The sequence below is a fragment of the Monodon monoceros genome, unplaced genomic scaffold, assembly GCF_005190385.1.
Source record: "Monodon monoceros isolate NGI ecotype Baffin Bay Population unplaced genomic scaffold, NGI_Narwhal_1 Super_Scaffold_4, whole genome shotgun sequence".
NCBI lineage: Eukaryota > Metazoa > Chordata > Mammalia > Artiodactyla > Monodontidae > Monodon > Monodon monoceros.
Window position 1 is genome coordinate 486,433 of NW_021703781.1, and position 18,110 is coordinate 504,542.

Sequence of the window (18,110 nt, forward strand, 5' to 3'; positions counted from 1 at the left end):
TGGCCACGTCACTTGCTGTGTCCCGCAAAATGTCAATGAAGGTGGTTCTACCAGTTCCTCAAGGGGTCCTCACGAGCTAATGCACGTGGTGCCCAAGAGACAGCAGGAGCACGTGTGTGGCTGGGACTTGGGGCACCCTGGGTCTACCAATGCCAAGTGGAGCTGAGCCTCTGCCAGCATGAGTGCAGCAGGCAGTCTGAGTGGAGATGAACGGCATGCACGCTGGGACACCTTCGTTACTACGGCTAACTTAGCCCATCCTGACTGAATACCCCGACACCACACAGGTCCCATTACAGTGGAAGTTCTGTTTGGCACTAGAAGGCAAACCTGTCCGGTGGCCTTCGAGGTCTCTTCCACCTTGAAGACATGAGTTACAGGTCACAAGTGTCAGCAGCCTGGGTGTCTAACTAAGGTTCCCTTTCAAGCCTCCACCGACCTGTGCAGAGCTCGGTGCCTCTCACAGCATCACCCAGGTATTGCTGAGTCCCCGAATACTCAGACACAAGTTGGCTCCTGTCTCCCACCTCCTTCAGTTAATCAAGGAAAATCACAGTGACACAGAGACTGTGACCAGTGCCCCCGCCAAGACTGCCTCTGCCAAGGATGCCACGTCCCTTTGTTCCCAGTGTCACCGCCCCCCAGAATGTCAGAGTCATGCTGGATTCTCATCCCGAGCCCTTTCTAAGGCTCCCCTCCAGGGGACCAGGCCGCTGTTCTAGGTCTGACCCTTGTCTAGGAGCCCACCTGTCCCCATTGGTTCCTCCAGAGATACAACGGCCCCTACCCATGTGGGCCTCTGCCAGTCCTGGGGTATAGGACTCCTTGTGAGGCTGCAGCCCCTGAAGCTCCTAATTGCTCGTTAAATGTGACACGCTGCCAGGGAGCAAAAAGGAAAGTACCAGGTGCTTCCAGGCCCCAATGACCTGAGGAGGGGTGGACAAGACCTACTTTGGAAGAAATCCTTCTCCCTTCATTTCCATTAGACAAATTTCCGATGTGCCTAGGATTTTGGAAGGCTCCCCTGAAGAGAAAGGAGAAAATAACTGGAGAGACCACAAATTAATTTTGCAGTAAGTTTCCCTTCCACACAATCAACGGTACCTCAGAATCAAAGCAGTCTCCAAGAATATTTAGGAGAAGTGTATTTTCTCTCAAAGATCCAACGCTGCTGAGATGCAAATCATCTTTCACATTATTATTCAAGGAAGTTGGGCTCCTTCCAACCTCAGCTCTTGAGTACTTCCCTTTCAAGTTGTGATATTCGGCTTTGTATTTGCAAACTAGAACAAAAATGGCTTCTCTGGGTGGTTTTGCCAAAACAAATAGTCTTTTCCATAGGCCTATCTAAGCATTCGTTTTCCACAGTAAAGAAAACTGCTCTCAGCTTTGAAACAGTCGCTTAATTTCCATCACTCTGCCCAGGTTTCACAAATCACGAGGTCCAGTTTCGATAACTCAGTGATTCCTTTCTTATTATCCACAGAAGTTCCTGACAGGAAGAAGCCTTAGATGTAAAGAATGGGATCACTGTCTTTCTTCTGAAATAGCTCTAATCAGAGTCAGTCTGCTATACACAGGAGTGCAAATCAAACCTAACTTGCACAAAGCCAGATGAGAAAACGAAGTGTCCCAGCCACTGAACAAGGGATATATACAAAAGAATTCCAGGAAATTACAGTTCTCACCACATTTCAGGATGGGGCCTCCTCTGTGATTTAGAAGCAAGGATATCTCTTTTCTGCTAGCATCAGACAGAAGAGTAAAATGCCGAGCCAGATAGCCTTTGGAGGGGAGGGGAAGATCTCGGGAAGGTCTGATGCCAATTTGGAGGACAAAGCCACATGGGCTTGAATAAAATGCATTTCCTGGCATTTTCCCCACCATCCAAGTCGCTTGGGAGCTTAGCCAGGGCATATTTTTAGTATTCTACTGTGTCTTTTGAACAAGGTTGGGTCTTATGAGATACCACGTGGCCCTGGTCATGCTCCGATGGAGCAAAATCCCAACCAAAAAACTCTTCTCAGTAAATGTTTATCGCTGCATTTCCAACAGAAGGGGATTCTGAATTCAGTTGTGCTCCTTAAATCAAAATATTCAACCAACGACTCGTACCCGTAAAAATGCGTCCGCGGCTGAGAGCCCAGAGATGCTTCCTGCCCAAAGGCCACATTCCCTAAAGTGAGGTGCGGGGTGGCCAACGTCAGTCTTCTGGGGACTTTTTGGAACCGGTACGTCCTAAGCTTCCGTCAGTTTCCCCCAGACGCCAGCTCGGCCCCAGCGGCGACGGCCCCGGCAGGTCAGCCTGCCTCCCCGCCCGCAGGGCTGGCCTCCAGCTGGACACCTGAGGCCACGCACGGCCTCCTAGTTACACATTCACCCCGTCCCCGGGTTGATCATTCCGGTGCGGAGGAAGTCCTTCCCCGGCCGAGCGCCCCAGATGACGACGACCAAGCCTTTGACAAAGCGTTGCCTTCCTCGCCAGTGCAGGCACATTGCCTCCTCTGCGCGAGAAAGGACCCCGCTGTCCCAGGCCCTGTGCCCACCCCGTCACCCCCAGGCCTGTGGACCGCCCTCCCCTCGCCGCCCCCCCGCGCCCCGCCCTCCCCGCCCTCCCCGCGCCCCGCCCTCCCCGCGAGCCGACCCGGATCCTCGGCGCCCATCAGCCCTCCCCGCCCCGGCCTCCCCGCGCGCACGCGCGACCACAGCGGGGGCCGGGCCTCGCGCCCCTTCCCTCTTCCCCTGCCCGCTCCGCCGCGTCCTGACCGGTGGGGGGGGCGGGGCCGTGCGCCTGCGCGGAGCGGACAGTCTGGCGGGGCCGCAGACGCGGAGTGGCAGGCAGTTGCCGTGGGGACCGCGGGCCACTCCCTCCTCCGGTCCTCTGCCGGTGGCGTTCCCCACCAAGGCGCGGCCGCCGATCCGGCTTCCCTGCCGCCGACCCGGCGGAGCTGCAGACGTTGCCCCGCGAGAGGCGGAGCCGCTCCCAAGATGTCGCAGACGGCCATGTCCGAGACCTACGGTACGGGGCGGGGGCGCGGGCCGGGGCGCGGGTTCCCGGGCTTGCGGGCCGGGGTGGGGTGCTGGGGGCCCGGCCTTGCGGGCCGGGGTGGGGTGGGCGCGGGCGGCGGGGCGCGGATCCGAGTGCCGGGGCGCCGGCCGGCCGAGTGTGGCCAGTCTACGTGATCTGCTTCTCCGAGGGTCCTCTTGCTGGTTCTCCGCGTTCACGCCGGTAGGGTTTCCCTTTCTTAGTCTGATATCAGTAGTCAGGGTTTGGGCAGCCAGTTGGAGACTCGGCTTATCTGCGATATTGTCCCTAGCAAGGGACGTGAAGGACTTGAGGCGACGCCTGCAGTTGAGTGTGCTCCTCGGCTATTGCCCTTGGAGCTTTCCTAGATTGGAAGTCTTCCTTTGCACTGAAATTACAAGGACTTACCGATAGGCAAGTTCATCCATTTCTATTTCCAGAGACTTTTCAGGCTGCGTGATGGCTCTTTATAAATGTGTCTTTTTAAGACCGTAAGCACCTCCGAAGCACAGCCCAGTCTGCTTGATCTTTGCTTCCTCTGTAGCACCCACACCTGAAGGCACCCAAGAGAGATTTTTTTTCTTTTTAATAAACGAAAGCCTTCCCAATTCATAAACTGTGTTTCTTTTTGTCCTGCGTGGTAAAAATAAACAACATAGTACACTTCTGCTTTGTATCAAGGTTGATGAGGTGTTCACCAGTCTGGAATCACTCTCAGATGTGTGCATTCTCAGATTAAGTCTGATTTGGACTTTACAGTCCCAGGGAGGGGCTCAAGTTCAAAACCATTACTTCTCGTCAAATCAGTCATGTCTCTCCTCCGTGTGTCCTGACATGCTGCCCCCTTTCCCATCAACAGATAGGTATGGACCGGCTTTATGGGCCTGCGTGGTTTCCAACACTACAAGGTACCCACCGGCCCTGCTCTGCTCTCAGGGAGTTTACGGCCCAGGGGGGGATACAATGTTAATCCAGGTATGATACTAATGAATGTTAAAAACTTAAGGCAGGAGTTCTGAAGGAATGTGGTCTCTGAAGGTATGTTAGAAAGAAACCTGACCCAGACCCAGGTCAGAGAGGCGTTAACCAGTGCGCACATACCCAGGCCCTGAGGGATCCAGGGTCCCTGTAAGAGGAGTGTGGTTGAGGCCCCTTGGCCCCTGGGCATTTGCTTCACCTTCAGCCACTCCTGTGACTGGTACCTGCCCTGTTCTTGGTAACGCTGGGAGCAGGATGGCTGTTCCTAGAAGGCTTAGGAAGTCCGACAGGACGTCCCTGGCTTGTAAGGATCAGTGTCATGGGAGCTTCTGATGCTACAGCACCTGTCACATCCACGTGGTCTGCCTCTGTCTGTAGAGAACCACAGTCAGATTTCCTAAAGAAAATCCATTTCTCCAGCAAGTTTTGGTTATGCTTTTGCTTTTTCTTTATTTTCAAGTGCTCCTTTGCCCACACTTTGCTTTTTCCTCTGACCCGGAGAAAGGAGCACATGGGAGGGGTGGAAAGTCCAAGTAGGAAACCAAGTGGGGTTATGAGTTAGGAGGAATATGGGAAGATAGAGATTTTGTTATTCAGTTGTCTCATATGAAACAATAACCTTGGTAAAATCTGGCATCTCCACTTCAGACAGAGCTCATCAAACATCACAGGTTAACTGATCAGATTCTGTTCATCAGGCTTTAAGAACCTTTAGTGTTCTTATTTCATGGTACCTTCCAAATATGTTTTTTATTTTTATTTTTTATTTTTTTGTGGTACGCGGGCCTCTCACTGTTGTGGCCTCTCCCATTGTGGAGCACAGGCACCGGACCCGCAGGCTCAGCGGCCATGGCTCACGGGCCCAGCCGCTCCGTGGCACGTGGGATCTTCCCAGACCGGGGCATGAACCCGTGTCTCCTGCATCGGCAGGCGGACTCTCAACCACTGCGCCACCAGGGAAGCCCTGTTTTTTACTTTTAACTAACTGAACTTAATCCTTCCCTCTAGTAGAAGAAACTCATAGAAATTAGTTTTAGGAAGAGCAAGTGTGGCACTTGAAAGTGCCAACCCAAAATAAAAGTCACCCAAAACCAAGTCCTAAGCTATCACCTTCACTTATCATTGGTAGATTGGCACAGCATTGGTTCCCAAAAGGAAAACAGTCAGGTTCCCTGCTTCTGGATGTTTGCCTGTTAGGTAGCTGGTAAAGGAATGTTTTGCCTAATCTTTAAATTCCTTTGTACTCTGTGCTCATTTTCTCCCTTCTGGAAAAGGAGTCTCTGTAGGTTGACAGGTATATGATGAAACATAAAGAACCACTGCTTACCAGTGTACTCTGGTAATGAGCTCTGTCTACTTGCCTTTTCGCTTATTAAGGCAGTATTTCACCTGCCAGGGACTGAATAGGGTTCAGTATTTTGCTGCTCTGAAAGCACCAACCACATGAATAACATATGTTATGTAATACTTTACTTAATATTGTAATACAACATTGAAATCTCGAACACATAGGTTTCTGATTGAAACCCTCCCTCTGAATATCCCTAAACCGAAACAGTGTTTCCCAAAGACTGTTAGATCCACAGCGTTCTTAATGCTCTGGCCACTTAGTATGGCTTGGGGCTTCCCAAGGAGCTCCAGACTGGCTGATCAGAAATTGCCTTTAATCTCTGATACCAAGATCTGTGAGACAAAACGAACGAATCGAATAGGTAGTATCAAGCAGTGATGTTCAGAAAGGAGCTGAGAAGCGTAAGTGGTGTAGAACAGCGGTCCCCGACCTTTTTGGCACCAGGGACCGGTTTTGTGGAAGACAGTTGTTCCATGGACGAGGGGGCGGGGAGGGTTCAGGCGGTAATGCCAGTGATGGGGAGCAACGGGGAGCGCCGGGGAGGGATGGGGAGCGGCGGGGAGCGACGGGGAGCTGCGGATGAAGCTTTGTTTGCTCGCTGCCGCTCACTTCCTGCTGTGCCACCCAGTTCCCAACAGGCCACGGACGGTAATGGTCCGCAGCCCTGGGATTGGGGACCCCTGGTGTAGAAGATGCTAGAAATTTAAAAAAAAAAAAAATGTAAGGGCCGAGGCAGTTTGAGAGTGAGGAAAAGTCTAAGCCAAATCTCTATATACACTGGACTTTATGCATTCTACAGTGACAACAATTTATGAAGCCAGGACACAAATCGTTGGTCATATACTAGTTTTATTAGTGATACAGTATATACTCAATATTTTTATTTTGTGCTTTATTTTGAAAGTATTACAACATTTGACATATAACTTCAAGAATTATCAGGACATGTTCTTTTTAGAATGTTATCACTATAGGTTGCTGTGGGTTGAATTGTGTCCCCTAAAAGGTATGTTCAAGTTCAGGTCCTAAGCCCAGGCAACCTGTGGATGTGACCTTATTTGGAAATAGGGTCTTTACTAATGTAATCAGGTTCGGTTGAGGTCATGTTGGATTAGGGTGAGCTGTCATTCAATGACTGGCATCCTTATAAGTTGAGAGGAATTTGATATAGACACATGGAGGGAAAATGTGATGTAAAGACAGGCTGAAGTCGAAGTGATGTGACTACAAGCCCAGGACCACCAAGGATGGCCGGCAGCCACCAGAAGCTAGGAAGAGGCAAGGAGGGGTCCTTCCCTGGCATCCTCAGAGAGAGCCTGGCCCTGCCAGCACCTTGACTTTGGACTTCTAACCTAGAACTACGAGACTACCACATAAGCCATCCAGTTTGTGGCATTTTGTTATAGCAGCCATAGGAAACTAATACATAGGCGTTGGTAGTCAAAATATGATTCAGGGAGAAATTCAGGCTTGATAAAGCAAAGTGGAGTGAGGAGAACATTCTAGGCAAAGGAAATAACGTCTTCAGAGTCATCTGGTTCCAATGAAGTGTGAAAAAACTTGCTGTTAGGGAAATCACCTAAATTGCCATTACTGTGTTTTGTTAGACAGGGCATGTAAAAAATGTCAACAAAGGAAGCATATAACATCAGAATAAAAGGACGTTTCTCTAAATTGAATACATTTATCATTTTAAATGTTTGTATTTTTCTTTTTCTCACCATTGAAAATTGGTGAACAAGAACCAAAGTTTGGGGAACACTACAACCACCGTGGTTCTCAACTGCATGTGCCCCGAGCCCCCTGCTGTGTTAAGATGCAGATTCTGGTTTTGCATATTCACTTCTGCACCTGCCCAGCTCCCAGGCTGTGCATGCACTGTTGGTCCAAGGACCACAGCTGCATATCAGGACACTATTCTGTACAATGCCTCCAGGCCCTAGAACTTTGAAAACATTGTTCTTTGGAAAATCAGAAGTTTATGAGAATTTTTGATGGTCACTTGAACTATAAAGCATTCCAATCCTTGCCTGTCATTTGCCTTTCTCTGAAGTCTCCTAAATATTTCTAGCCACGTCAGTCCCTCAAGCTAAATATCTTGCTTTCAACTCCCTACCTACCTATTGCATGTGGATGGCCTAGAGGTAGCCTACCCCATGTCCCAAACCCAACTAATTACCCGTTGCTATTCCCCAGGTACCCATTTGCCTAAGAGATGATCTTTGCTCTGAATATTTTTTTGGAATGAGAAGAAAGCTGAAGTTTCTTTGATTTTTTTTTCTCCTAAACCATCCGTTAGAGATTGCTCAGACTGATGTAATAGATTTTTTTAATTTCCCATTTCTAACAAATCCATTAGAATACACGCCAGTGGAAATAGTTTGAGGGAAAACCTGTGATTCCTCTGTGTCCTGTCTGTAACACTTGCCTTTGGACGTCACAGCTTTCTCTGCCAGTCTCATCTTGGTAATGGACTGAGTTCCACGTGTCTAAAGAAGACTTTTGCTTCTCTGTAGCTGTGAATATGAATCAAAAGCTAAAATGATGTGCAGGATACTATTGTCTAAAGGCGGATCAAGCAAGGCAGATGTAAAGGATAGGGTACTACAGCACAACACATGAGTCAAACGAACACTGTCTACAAATTGTCTTCCTTTGTAATCCCCACTAAGCTTTCTAAACAAAAATAAGTTTACATTGAGAGAGATTTGGCCAATAAATAAATCCCTGATGATGACGGTTGTGATACCTGGGGAATCATGCTTGATTGCTCTGCCACAGCTAGATGCAACCCTACACTACACTACAGAACAGTAATTGCTTATATGACAACACTTAGTGACCTTGGCCTTCTGACTCTTCCTATTTCTCTTATATGCTGTGTTTTGGGCAGTTCCGAAGTCGTAAAAAGCAGCTCATGTTTAGAAATGGGGGGGAGGGACACCATTCATAAAGTGCTGATACTTTATGAATGAGACGATGTATTTTAGAGGGAGGTTTACCATTTTTCAAATGTGAAGTTTTAATCTTCCAGAAGAGACCGCGGACTTAAAAACACAGCATCTTTCCCTCCTTTGTTGTAATTTAAAATATTGTCACGTGCCACGTGCTCGCTTCGTTACAGAAGTTTCTCTGGTTCACTTGCTTACACGGGTTATGATAGGAGTCCTCATAAAATAAACACCCAGCTTTGCTGCCTGTGGGGACTGGCGGATGGATTTTGCAATTCAGTCAACTCTTGATGGTGGCAAAGCACATCTCTTTCAAGACTAGACCGTAAGCTCTTTGAAAGCAGGGGACTGCTTGCATGATTTTCTGTCCCCCATGCTGTGACCAGCCCCTGGACAGCCGTCAGGGAATGTTGAATGAAACTTCACTTTGATTCCACTGGGGAGGTGGTATATTTTCCTCTCAGTTACAGGATGTGAAACAAAATGTCAGGATGAATAGAAAAGCTGACTGGAAGATGTAGTTTAATTCTTTTCTTTATGGTAGAAGTCTACCAGTTTTTTACATTGTATGTAATATAAATGCAATTCTAATTAAAACCTCTCCAAAGAGGTCACACAGGCATCCTTTTTGAGAATGGACTTCCCTTGGGAAGTCACACCTGAAATCAGCTCCCAGCGGTTGGAGCTGAGGGCTGCAGAGGCACCATTGCTTTGATTCTGGGGCAGCAGCCCTTGACTGCTGCCCATTTGAACGTAACTGCACCTGCAGAGAGAACATGATGGTCATATGGCAGCTGGCTGGCCTGCAGGTGCAAGAGCCCAGAGGCAAGCCTCAGTGTGTCCATCAGGCACTTCAGGGAGGCTGGCACCCTGCCCTGGGGCCTGGGGCACCCAGGCAGACTTCTTCCCACCCTGGGGCCAGATACCAGGTGACCGGAATCCTTGTTCACCAAACATTCAAATGCCCGGCAGTTGGTAGTTATTAAATACATTCGTTGAATGCACTCACCTCGTTCTAAATCCATGTTTACTTAACCACCTTCTGATTATAAATTGACTCTACAGGATCAAAAATAAAATTTTTTAGAAATTATGTTTAAAAGAAAACTTCTGTTCTATAGATAATAGATTGTTAGCTCTTTTGGTCATTTTCTGAGGTAGAAGGTTTCCAACTGCAAGTGGCATAGGTACTATGAAAGTGTATATTTTTTTTCATTTTAGAGTACTTTATTCAAGTATTGGTCTGTTGGGATTCATTCTAGTGCACTCTTCTTGTTGAGTTTGAACATGTATTTTTGAAAATAGCTATAGATGAAGTTTCAGGGCTGGTTGATTCAGAAGCTCAGCCATGTCAGCAAGGACCTAAATTTTTAACATCTCTCTCCTCTGGCTGTATTATCCTCATCCCCAGAGCCATAAAACGGCTACTGTTTGTAATCTGGGTACCCTTCCTTGTTTACATCCATAGAAAAGAGGAGTGCTTTCCCATGTTTATGAAATAAAGTCCATCATCCCCATCTGATTGGGCCAAGTTAGGTCAAGTGCCTGCCCTGGACCAGTTACAGGCAGGGTAATGCCTTGCTCTCTTCAGCTGAAACCTGTGTTTCTAATCCAGTCTCAGGAAGGGAGAAGGGGCCTGGGAATCGGCTTTTAAAAACAGCGCCTGTCCTGGAGTTCTGGGGTCCTGTTTCCCGAGGTTACTGTGGCTCCTTGGGGGAAGGCTGTTAGGCAGACAACATCTACCACAGCAGTGCCTCCTAGTCTCCAAAAAATGTCAGCTGCGGTTCAGTTTGAACTTGTTTCTTCCAGTTAGTGATTTTCCTGAAGTAGAGGACAGACTTAGATGTCCCTTCTCCAATGGGGAGGACGCAGCAGAGTTGTGGAAAGAGCACGGACCTCCACGGTGGGCGAGCACAGATGGGAAAACCTGATCTTCTTAGGAAGAGCGAAATTTCTCTTGTTATTTTGCAGACACAATATACTCGCCTTTGACCTTAGTTCTCATTGTCTTTGTGAAGCTGATAAAAATATTTGGTGTTTTGAAGACTAACATTTACCTTCAGAACCACTTTACCTTTAACCATTTACCTTCAGAACCACTAATACTTTGTGGAGGGGGACGGGGAATGGAAGTCAATTATTTGGTGGCCATTGCTGTTTCCCCACTTTTCATAAATTAACACCTTGAGTAATTTTGTCATAAACTTGTACGTAATTTTGAAATCCTTCTCCTCCATTTCGTCTCTGATCACTGATGACCCCCTGGATCTCATTGCTCTAGTGCATGTGCTAGACACACACTGGATGTTTGATACGAGTCAGAATCTGTCTCTAACTCAGGACACAATTGGGAGGTGGGCGCTGAAGCCTGTACCTTCTCAACTAATGCCGGAGACCTTTCCCGTTCACATGGGGTGCTTTCATTTCTGTGTAATCTCTAAAATTGCAGATACTATTATGGTACTCGAGGCTTGCTCCAAAGTTGTAGTTCAGAAAGACACGTTTTCTGTATGAATCCTCAAATACAGAAATTACTGTTCAACTTTTCTCTTTTCATTACCCCAGTTGGAGTGTTCCCTGAAACATTTTGACAAACAGCTTGCCCTTATTTCTTCATATAATTTTATCCTCTCGTATACCTCAATCAGATTTAACATTCTACTCTTTAAAGTATTCAAACTTATTTCCTGGTTAAGGATAATTGTTTTTTTATTAGGTCTCTTCATTTCTGTCTGCTTCACTGGCTGCCAACTTCCTTTTCTGGGCAGTTTCTACTTTAGGAGAAGAATTCCTTTTCTTTTTTTTTCATATTATTACATCAAGTAGGTATCACCTAAGAACTTGCGGTTTTGATGCTGGGTCGCTGGCCAGGCTCACTCACCTGCGAAGGAACCTCAGGCCCCCAGTGGGTCTGACCCACACGAGCGTGTCCGCACAGTCTCAGAGCCTGTCCGTGACCTTGAGCAGCCCCTGGGGTCTGTGCTGAGAATGTTAAACCCACCGTGTCACAGCTCCTCTCTGCCGTCATTTAACTCAGGCTCAGGCAAGGCCCCAGTGCCGCTGCCACCAGCCAGGCTGCTCGCCGCCTGTCCTGCCGCCATCCATAGGTCACTGCTCTCCTGCCACCCAGACCGGCCGCCTCGCCTAAGCCAACGCTCCACCAAGGGTTTTGCTGCTTGATTCCCCCTGCCCAGTGAACCAGAACTGTTTTTTTTTGGAAGCACTACATGTCATCTGATGTTCTGTGCGATACTTTGTCCTCCTTGTTGCTGTTCCCTGGTGTCCTCGGGGCTGTTCCTTACCCGCCAAGGTCCCCTAGTCTGGGGTCCCGCTCTCTACTACAGCCCCTTGTCCACCCTGGGCGACGGCGGGGTCCCTGCTTGGATTCTCAGTTCCTTGATGTCATTGCCTGTCCCCTCCTTCGCCTTCTCTTCTGCCCCCATTTTGAGGCCTTCACGTCCCCGGCTGCTCTCTGGACGTTGTCACATGCCCCGTCCCAGTCACCCTCACCCGCCCTTCCCCTTAGGAGCTGCGGGCTCCCGGCCCCTCCAGCCCCTTCTGTTGGGGCGATGAGCGCCCACGCCTTCCCTTCGCCTCTTCCTCAGCTGCGCTCGCGCTGTGACCCCGGCCCTGGTGCCCCACCATCTGCCCTGCCCACTGCCCTGCGGGCAAAGCTCTTCTCCGATTGAGACCTCTGTAGACGGATGGGCTGTGCATCCGGCTGGGTGCTCGGGGTGCCTGGCCACCCTTCCCTCTCTCCTGGCCGGCTCGCTTTTCCTCTGCATCTGCTGTTTTAAACCTTCGTTGATCTCAAGCCCTCAGCTCACCTCCACTAGGTGACAGGAAGAGGAAGGTGCCATGCCGAGGAGACTCCCTGCCCTGCCACCCCTTCTCTGCCTGTCTTCACCTCCACACCTCACCTTAGCCCTGGTCCTACTGTCTCAAGAAAGGAGGTCTCTGTCGCGGCGGACACTAAGCCCTGCCTCCTGCCTCACACCTCATCTCTCAAGGCTTACGGACGTGTGTCACCAGTCATCCCTTTTCCGCTGGTCACTTCCCACCTGCTGGCATCCACACTGCGCTCTCCCCTCACTGACCTGGCCCTTCTTTCCATCCCAGCCAAGCTCTGGTCAGAGCTGCCAGCGCTTTTTATCTGCAGCCTCTTGCATCCCCCGCCCTTCAGCAGCCCACCCTCGGCCCCAGCTCCAGTGGCCTGGCTCACCTCGGGGTGCTGGGGGTGACCTTACCGAGCTTCCGTTCACAGCACTTAGAGGAGCCACCTGCCCAGATCTCCTCCATGGTCGTGGGCATTTGAAGTGTGATCTCTGAATCTGCACCCACAACATGGATATGTCCTCAGAGCCTTCAGGCTTTCTTACCTCAGTTGTTGGTATCACTGACCAGCTGGTCCCTAAGCCGGAAACCCAGGACCCCTTCTCAGATGACCCACTGTCCCAGCACCTTTTCTGCCAGGAAGCGGAATACACAGAATGAATCCTGCAGTCAAGGCCGTCATGCACCTTTGCTTCCTTTCTGACCTCTGGAAACCTTAAAAGCAGAACCAGTGCTTGGAGAAACGAGGAAGGCAGAGGCCATCTGGTCTACTCAGCGTGACTTGATTTTCTTGAGGCTGAAGGTCAGTGGTGGAGCGGATGTGCGGGGCTCTTAGTGCCCCTTTCTGGCCCGGTGCCCAGCTCCCCGTCCCTCGTCATTGTCCGTGTAGCCACAGTCATGCTGTAGCACGTGCTGCCGATCTGCTGTGGTCCGGGAAATTGGAGGTTACTTGAAACGAGTGTAAAAACAAGTCAGTAGGGCTTCCCTGGTGGCGCACTGGTTGAGAGTCCGCCTGCCGATGCAGGGGACACGGGTTCGTGCCCCGGTCCGGGAGGATCCCACATGCCGCGGAGCGGCTGGACCCGTGAGCCATGGCCGCTGAGCCTGGGCGTCCGGAGCCTGTGCTCCGCAACGGGAGAGGCCACAACAGCGAGAGGCCCACGTACCGCAAAAAAAAAAAAAAAAAAAGTCAGTAGGCTCCAAATGAGGTTTCCGCCATGGAGTTAATCCTTTGGCTTTGTGTTATAGCTGCTTCAGCAGAGGCCATTTTTTCCTGATCCAATTTTGTCCGTGTTCCTCAATGACTGACTTTTGCCCAAGACTGGTTTCTATTCATTACCTTTCCTGTTACCTCATTTAACATTTCTCATGCAAAATTAAAAATACATTAGTAGCATATATCCCTTTTAGGTTTTCTATTTTGGGATATGCTCTTTCCCCCACCCTCAAGCTTAGCTCATTCTGAGGAAACCCTCATAATGATCATGTCGGATGCAAAAAATTTCTTTGTGATTTTGAGCAAAGTGACATCCACTGTTATAAAACAACATCAAATCCAACTGAAGTAGACATAATTATTTAGCTCACAATTAGTTATCTTATACAACCTAACAATGTGCCCTACACATCCCTCCATAAATTACTTTGTAACATGCCTAGTTACCTGCTCCTGGTAAGCCTTTTTTGTAGCTGTTAAGCACTGTACACTTGTCATATAAAACACACATGATATGCAATGTGTATGTCATCCAACTTCCAGCAAGGAAAGAGGGGGAAAAAAAAAAAAAACGCAGATCATAAAAACAAAAGAAATCAGTAAAGCCAGCGAGTGCACTTTCTACCAAACCCATGGATATGGGCCTCGTGAGTGAAAGCCTCACTGCTGTGAAAAACCAGCCAACCTCACGCCCCGAGGAGAGAGTGCCAGGTTTTGTAGATGATGCCACTCAGCTCCGAGGAAGGCTGTGAAATCCAGAGCCCCTCGTCAACAGGAGGAGTTTAACGGAAACTCTTCGTAAGTTGGATCCTTGTCACCTACAGGGAATAAGTCATTGCCGGTTGTGGTGCTTGGTCGTGTTTGTGTCAACCAAACACATGTATCTCCAGACGGAAAATAACAGGACACACAGCCTCGCATCTCACCTGCCGGTCCCTCCCTCTGGGTACCACGTCCTCCTTGAAGCACACCCTTCAGTGGTCCTTTCAGTGTGGGATCTGCAGTCAACTTACAGAGTCACTGTCTGATAATACCACCTATTCTTTCATTTTTTTATAGAACTTTTTATTTTGAGATCATGATAGATTCATAACTTTAAGAAAAAATAGAGATCTCACGGACCCTTTCCCCTGTTGCCCACAGTGGGAACGTTGCAAAATGGTCGTAAGATAACCAGGATTTTGATGTTGCCATGGCTACCGATACAGATCACTTCTATCAGCACAGATATCTCTCCTGCACCCTTTAAAGGCACATACTCTTCCTTCCTGCCCCCACCCCTCCCTAGGCCCTGGCAACCGCTCATCTGTTCATCTGTTTCAGGAGTGTTCTGTAAGTGGAATCATGCAGTGTGTAATCTTCTGGGATTGACTTCTTCACACAGCATAATTCTCTGGAGATCCATCCAGCTTATCGCATGTGTGAATGGTTCACTCCTCTTTATTGCTGAGTACTGTTCCTTGGTCTGAATGTACTAATTTGTTTAGCCAGTCACCTGCTGAAGAACATCTGGGTTCTTTCCAGTTTTTAGCGATTACAAATAAAGCTGCTACAAACATTCATGTACAGGGTTTTGTGTGAACATAAGTCTTCATTTTTCTGGGATAAATGCCTGGAAGTGCAGTTGCTGAGTCATCTGGTGGTTGCTTGTTTAGCTTTTTTGAGAAACTGTCAAGCTATTTTCCAGTTCACTGTACCATTTTATATTTCTGCCAGCAATGTATGAGTGATCTAGTTTCTGCACATCCTGGCCAGCATTTGGTGTTGTCACTACTTTTTATTTTAGCCTTTCTGTTAACGTGTAGTGATACCTTATTATGGTTTTATTTACATTTTTCTAAAAATTGGCTAATGACCTTAAACATATTTTCATGTGTTTATTTGCCATTTGTATCTCCTTTTCAGTGAAATGCCTCTTCATGTCTTATGCCCATTTTCTAATTGGGTTGTTTGATTTTTTAATTAATTAATTAATTATTGAATTATAGTTGATTTACAATATTGTATTAGTTTCAGGTGTATAGGAAGGTGATTAATTTATATAGTTTTTCAGATTCTTTTCCATTATATGTTATTACAAGATATTGAATATAGTTCCCTGTGCTATAGAGTAAATCCTTGTGGCTTATCTATTTTACGTATAGTAGTTTGTATCTGTTAAGTCCCACCTCCTAATTTATCCCTCTCCCTCCCTCTTTCCCCTTTGATAACCATAAGTTTGTTTCCTATGTCTGTGAGCCTGTTTCTCTCTTGTATATAGATTCATCTGTACTATTCTTTAGGTTCCACATACAAGTGATATCACAATAATATTTGTCTGACTTACTTCACTAAGTGTAATATTCTCTATGCTGCTGCAAATGGCAATATTTCATTCTTTTTTATGGCTGAGGAATGTTCTATTGTACACACATACCACATCTTCTTAATCCAGTTGTCTGTTGATGGGCACTTGGGTTGCTTCCATATCATGGCTATTGTACATAATGCTTCCATGAACATTGGGGTGCATGTATCTTTTCAAATTAGAGTTTGTCTTTTCTGGATATATACCCAGGAGTGGGATTGCTGGATCATATGGTAGCCCTATTTTTAGTTTTTGAGGAACCCCCATACTTTTTTCCATAGTGGTTGCACAGATTTACATTCCCATCGACAGTGTAGGAGGGTTCCATTTTCTCGACACCCTCTCCAGCATTTGTTATTTTTAGACTTTTTTTTTTAACATCTTTATTGGAGTATAATTGCTTTACAATGGTGTATTAGTTTCTGCTTTATAACAAAGTAAATCAGTTATACATATACATATGTCCCCATATCTCTTCCCTCTTGCATCTCCCTCCCTCCCACTTTCCCTATCCCACCCCTCTAGGTGGTCACAAAGCACTGAGCTGATCTCCCTGTGCTTTGCGGCTGCTTCCCACTAGCTATCTATTTCACGTTTGGTAGTGTATATATGTCCATGCCACTCTCTCACTTTGTGCCAGCTTACCCTTCCCCCTCCCCATATCCTCAAGTCCATTCTCTGGTAGGTCTGCATCTTTATTCCCGTCTTGCCCCTAGGTCCTTCTGATCATTTTTTTCTTTCTTTCTTTTTTTTTTAGATTCCATATATATGTGTTAGCATACGGTATTTGTTTTTCTCTTTCTGACTTACCTCACTCTGTATGACAGTCTCTAGGTCCATCCACCTCATTACAAATAACTCAGTTTCGTTCCTTTTTATGGCTGAGTAATATTCCATTGTATATATGTGCCACATCTTCTTTATCCATTCATCTGTTGATGGACACTTTGGTTGCTTCCATGTCCTGGCTATTGTAAAAAGAGCTGCAATGAATATTTTGGTACATGACTCTTTTTGAATTATGGTTTTCTCAGGGTATATGCCCAGTAATGGAATTTCTGGGTCGTATGGTAGTTCTATTTTTAGTTTTTTAAGGAAACTCCATACTGTTCTCCATAGTGACTGTATCAATTTACATTCCCACCAACAGTGCAAGAGGGTCCCCTTTTCTCCACACCCTCTCCAGCATTTATTGTTTCTAGATTTTTTGATGATGGCCATTCTGACCGGTGTGAGATGATATCTCATTGTAGTTTTCATTTGCATTTCTCTAATGATTAATGATGTTCAGAATTCTTTCATGTGTTTGTTGGCAATCTGTATATCTTCTTTGGAGAAATGTCTATTTAGGTTTTCTGCCCATTTTTGGATTGGGTTGTTTGGTTTTTTTGATATTGAGCTGCATGAGTTGCTTGTATATTTTGGAGATTAATCCTTTGTCAGTTGCTTCATTTGCAAATATTTTCTCCCATTCTGAGGGTTGTCTTTTCGTCTTGTTTGTGGTTTCCTTTGCTGTGCAAAAGCTTTTAAGTTTCATTAGGTCCCATTTGTTTATTTTTGTTTTTATTTCCATTTCTCTAGGAGGTGGGTCAAAAAGGATCTTGCTGTGATTTATGTCATAGAGTGTTCTGCCTATGTTTTCCTCTAAGAGTTTGATGGTGTCTGGCCTTACATTTAGGTCTTTAATCCATTTTGAGTTTATTTTTGTATATGGTGTCAGGGAGTGTTCTAATTTCATTCTTTTACATGTAGCTGTCCAGTTTTCCCAGCACTACTTATTGAAGAGGCTGTCTTTTCTCCATTGTATATTCTTGCCTCCTTTATCAAAGATAAGGTGACCATATGTGTGTGGGTTTATCTCTGGGCTTTCTATCCTGTTCCATTGATCTATATTTCTGTTTTTGTGCCAGTACCATACTGTCTTGATTACTGTAGCTTTATAGTAGAGTCTGAAGTCAGGGAGCCTGATTCCTCCAGCTCCGTTTTTCACTGTCAGGATTGCTTTGGCTATTCAGGGTCTTTTGTGTTTCCATACAAATTGTGAAATTTTTTGTTCTAGTTCTGTGAAAAATGCCAGTGGTAGTTTGATAGGGATTGCATGGAATCTGTAGATTGCTTTAGGTAGTAGAGTCATTTTCACAATGTTGATTCTTCCCATCCAAGAACATGATATATCTCTCCATCCATTTGTATCATCTTTAATTTCTTTCATCAGTGTCTTATAATTTTCTGCATACAGGTCTTTTGTCTCCTTAGGTAGGTTTATTCCTAGATATTTTATTCTTTTTGTTGCAAAGGTAAATGGGAGTGTTTTCTTAATTTCATTTTCAGATTTTTCATCATTAGTGTATAGGAATGCAAGAGATTTCTGTGCATTAATTTTGTATCCTGCTACTTTACAAAATTCA

At 46.7% G+C, this 18,110-nt stretch overlaps 1 protein-coding gene across 2 annotated transcripts in view; it reads left to right on the forward strand.

Moving 5' to 3' along the window:
* Positions 1–2,857: 2,857 nt before the first annotated feature.
* Positions 2,858–18,110, forward strand: part of RAB4A (RAB4A, member RAS oncogene family) — a 70,567-nt gene continuing 55,314 nt past the window's right edge. For both annotated transcript variants that reach the window (XM_029244773.1, XM_029244772.1), the window contains exon 1: positions 2,858–3,019. In XM_029244773.1, coding sequence (XP_029100606.1) covers positions 2,989–3,019 — 31 coding nt within the window. In that variant the 5' untranslated portion in view covers positions 2,858–2,988. The remainder of the gene's footprint in view (positions 3,020–18,110) is intronic.